Here is a 4058-nt window from a genome sequence, read left to right as displayed (position 1 = left end):
CTATATAAACCCATACGCGCTGCATAGAGTCAGCGAACAGCTCCGTGGTGGTGAAACAACACGTTACTTAAACGTCAAACATTGACAAAGAAGGCAACCCACAATGGAGAGAATATCATGGACACTTTTTCTGCTCTCTCTCACATATCTAGAAGGATCTTCGCAAGATTTCGAACAGACCCAGTTCATCTGCACGTCCGTGCCCAAGGATATGGACCTGTGCGCAGCCACTATGCAGAACAGCGGACCAGCGGAGGATCTGAAGACCACAGTAATGCAGTTAAGGGAGACAGTCTTACAGCAGAAGGAAACTATCATGAACCAGAAGGAGACGATCAGGGAACTAACTTCGAAGTTGAGCCGCTGTGAGAGTCAGGGTGTTCTGGTGCCCGTGGCTGGAGGTCGGAGAAAAGAACCGGGCAAAAACACAATGGGAGACGTGTCCCGCGGCCCGACAGATACTCTAGCCCAACTCGGGCAAACTTTAGCCACGCTTAAACAGAGATTGGAAAACCTGGAGGTATTTATGACCTAATGATTTGGACTTTTCAGTTTAAAACGTGTGACTCCATCTAGTCTATTCCTATAATATGCTGGAGTCTTTTACACGCAAACTCATGTAATGCATGATAGAATTACTTAAACTTACAATATAATCTGTTTTATATGCATCTTAATGGGGTCGAACGACTTGTTTGGAGGTCTTTGACAGATTTAGTCAATGTGTCACTGGTTCACAGCAGGCTGTGCTAATCCTGAAATTGGCTTATCTAGTCTCGTATAAGTGTCCCATGCGTGCGTTTTAAAGTATTCGTTTGAATACCCCTGTCCTATTTTCCCGTAGCAGTACAGCAGGAACAACGGCTCTGTCCAGGCGAGCAGCCTTAAAGATCTGCTTCAAAATAAGATCGATGATATGGAGAAGCAGGTGCTGTCCCGGGTCAATACTCTGGAGGAGAGCAAACCCGGGCAGAAGAATGACACGGATCAGCGCAATCGAGTGGAGTCAACCCTCACCTCCTTACATCAAAGAATTAACGACCTAGAGAAAGGTCAGAGATCTCATTCCATGAGAAATTTTACTTATATGTGATGTACATAATAAATATGAACTACTACAGTAATGATGCGTTTGAGAAACATAGCTGGAAGGTAGTTTCAGTAAAACACCAATGTTTACGCGGTGTAATGTCGCAGAGGATGGTTTGGGAGGGGGAGCTGCATTATTTAGCATATTGAGCCCATAAAACACAAATGCGATGTAGCCTAATAATGATAGGATAATTAGAGCCCACGTCCTTCTCAAACCAAGTATGTCTTGCCTGCATAGCTGCGTAAAGTTTGCTGCTCAAAGCCAGCCTGTTTAACCAATGCAGCATGCGAGAGATTCAAAGCAGTGTTATTTCTCTACTTCTTTACTATAACCACAAGTTTCACAAAATACAATAAATACAGATAATGTACTATGCATATATGCTCATACAAAATAAGTATAAAAACAGAATAAAAAGAAAGAACACAAAGAATGGTCAATTTCTGCCTGCATTAAAACGTGTTTGGTTGGTTTACCTTTAAGAAGTCGGTTTGATCCCGGAGTAAAATCTGTTAATTTATAGAGTAGGGGGTGTGGCATAAAAGTAATTTATAGTAGTGCAATGAATAGTCCAAGAATAATAATTACAGTCACTTAAGCATCATAGCAGTAGATACAAGCAATTGAAGCATTTGGGTTTATTAGAAGTCCTTGTCGAATAGATGTAGAGAGAGATTTCATTTAGAGGAAGAGAGAGTGTTATAAACTCTAACAGTCCATACTTTTTACTCTGCAGGTTCAAAAGGTAGCAGGCCACTGGACAAGTTTCAGATAACATTCCCCTTAAGAACAAATTACATGTATGCCAAAGTGAAGAAAAGTCTACCAGAAATGTATGCCTTCTCTTTCTGCTTGTGGATAAAGTCCAATGCATCACCCGGGGTGGGAACCCCCTTCTCCTATGCTGTTCCTGGACAAGCTAATGAGCTTGTTCTCATAGAATGGGGGAACAATCCAATGGAGATTCTCATAAATGACAAGGTAAAGTGTCAAAAATAATAATGCAATTATGCATAAAATGATTGTAAGTGGCAGCAGTAGGGCCTATAGATATTTCCCAATGTGTAACTCTGAGTTTGCTTAGTAGTAAATGATGAGGTCTGTTCATTTATAAAATGTAGTCTTTTGGCACTTGTAAACAGAAGAGCAATAAAAAAAAATAATCCACAGTGTAACTTTATAGGTTGCAAAATTACCTTTCGTCATCAACGATGGTAAATGGCATCACATCTGCATCACATGGACGACTCGTGATGGAGTATGGGAGGCATTTCAGGATGGTGTTCTGCGTGGAACTGGAGAGAATCTGGCACCCTACCATCCAATAAAACCCAGTGGTGTACTGGTTTTAGGTCAGGAGCAGGTAAGACTCGGAAGTATGCCTATTAGGTTTGTGTAGTCTTTATGTTGAAGATGTTAGTTGACCTTAGTCACAGGCAAAAGTAAATCTATAGCTTAACTGGTTTGCCTGTTTTTCAGTAACCTGATATTGAATTAGGATGTTTTTTGTTCTTGCAGGACACACTTGGTGGAGGTTTTGATGCAACCCAAGCCTTTGTAGGTGAACTCGCAAATTTTAACATATGGGATAGAAAATTAACAGCTGGAGAAATCTACAACCTGGCAACCTGCAACAACAGAGCACAAGCTGGAAATGTGTTGTCATGGTCGGAAAGTAATATCGATGTGTTCGGTGGAGCCACTAAATGGACTTTTGAGCCCTGCCGTCAGCTCAACTGAACTGCAAAGTGGGGGCCATAGCCAATCCCAGATCCATGTTTCTAGCTTTTGTCTTTCTTTTCCTCAGTTTGATATTCCTGAAAAAGAAGAAATCTTGATAAAACAATTTAAAGGTTCTGTAAGAGTAAACCTGGGGTTTCTATGAATACCTGAAAATTTCTGTGCAAAGCTAAGACATTTTTTTTTGTCTTGATAAAATAGTTTCATGTTGGTTGTTTTGCAAACTTCAAAGCGACAGTTTTAAGCCAGGTTACTTTTAGTATTAGATAATTTTTTTGCTGCTTCATTTATTGGACACAGTTCTTTGCTTATTTTGTCGTTCATATATTTTTTTGAGGGGCCAGCAGCTGGAGAACTCAGCTCTCTTTGCAGTCTCTTTGCAGCTTTTGGGCAGCAAAGCAACAGTGCATCAGAACATCACTCGTGTTTTCCGAACAAGACTTCACAAAGCCAATCACAAATTGTAAAATGATGGTTTATTTGTAATCTACACTTAACCGTACCCCACTCTCACTGGATTTTGCACTGTGATGGACTTGAAAATAGGACAGAAAAAGTATTAATTAATTAAATAATTAATTAGTTCGTTAGTTAGTTGTTCATTCATTCGTTCGTTCATTCATTCATCCAGAAAAGAATTGTTTAAGAAGATGGCACTTCCTTCATTTGTTTCCAGTGATCTTACCGATGTTTCTATAAGAATGTTTAGTTGCCAAAATGCTTACAACCTGAGTGCTTTGAGCTGATGTATCAGTTCAGCACATACTTTTAGTTTGCTTACTCATGTTTTGCTTTATCTTTTTGCTTTTGTTGATGAATTGTTTTTATGAAATGTGTTTAACAGCGATTGTTAAGGCTCTGGTGTGTTTTAGCAATAACTGGTGTATTTGTACTCTGTTCTAGGAATGTTATTCGTACAGTAACAGCATGAATTATCAAATGCTGCAACACCAACATCGGCTTATCCTGTTGTTTTGGGTCGGGTTTTTTACTGTATTGATATATGCTGAAAGCATGGCACTACTGAGAGATGATGAAGATCTAATTTTTGTAATAAAATTGTGATATATATATATATATATAACATTTATATTACCTCTGCAGTTATTTCTATTTAAATATTGTTTATTAGAAAGTTACAGTGATATGGAGTATTAACTAACAGACATGTTTAACTGAATGAAAATGTACTCAATTGCACCCTAAAATCTATCATTCTCTAAAT

General features: G+C 39.0%; 1 protein-coding gene across 3 annotated transcripts in view; it reads left to right on the top strand.

Annotated features, from left to right (window-relative positions):
• The window catches only part of LOC107750979 (neuronal pentraxin-1-like), a 6204-nt gene extending 2858 nt beyond the window's left edge, over positions 1-3346 (top strand). Inside the window, exons 2-6 of one of the 3 annotated variants that reach the window (XM_016566656.1) lie at positions 459-520; positions 845-1052; positions 1830-2074; positions 2277-2456; positions 2612-3346. In XM_016566656.1, coding sequence (XP_016422142.1) covers positions 459-520; positions 845-1052; positions 1830-2074; positions 2277-2456; positions 2612-2833 — 917 coding nt within the window. In that variant the 3' untranslated portion in view covers positions 2834-3346. Of the gene's footprint in view, positions 1-33; positions 521-844; positions 1053-1829; positions 2075-2276; positions 2457-2611 lie in introns of those variants that run through there. The other 2 variants (XM_016566732.1, XM_016566585.1) reach the window with 2 other exon arrangements.
• Positions 3347-4058: the final 712 nt, after the last annotated feature.

This window comes from Sinocyclocheilus rhinocerous, unplaced genomic scaffold (genome assembly GCF_001515625.1).
Source record: "Sinocyclocheilus rhinocerous isolate Xijiao unplaced genomic scaffold, SAMN03320098_v1.1 scaffold2656, whole genome shotgun sequence".
Classification (NCBI taxonomy): domain Eukaryota; kingdom Metazoa; phylum Chordata; class Actinopteri; order Cypriniformes; family Cyprinidae; genus Sinocyclocheilus; species Sinocyclocheilus rhinocerous.
This window is presented reverse-complemented; position numbering and strand designations above follow the sequence as displayed.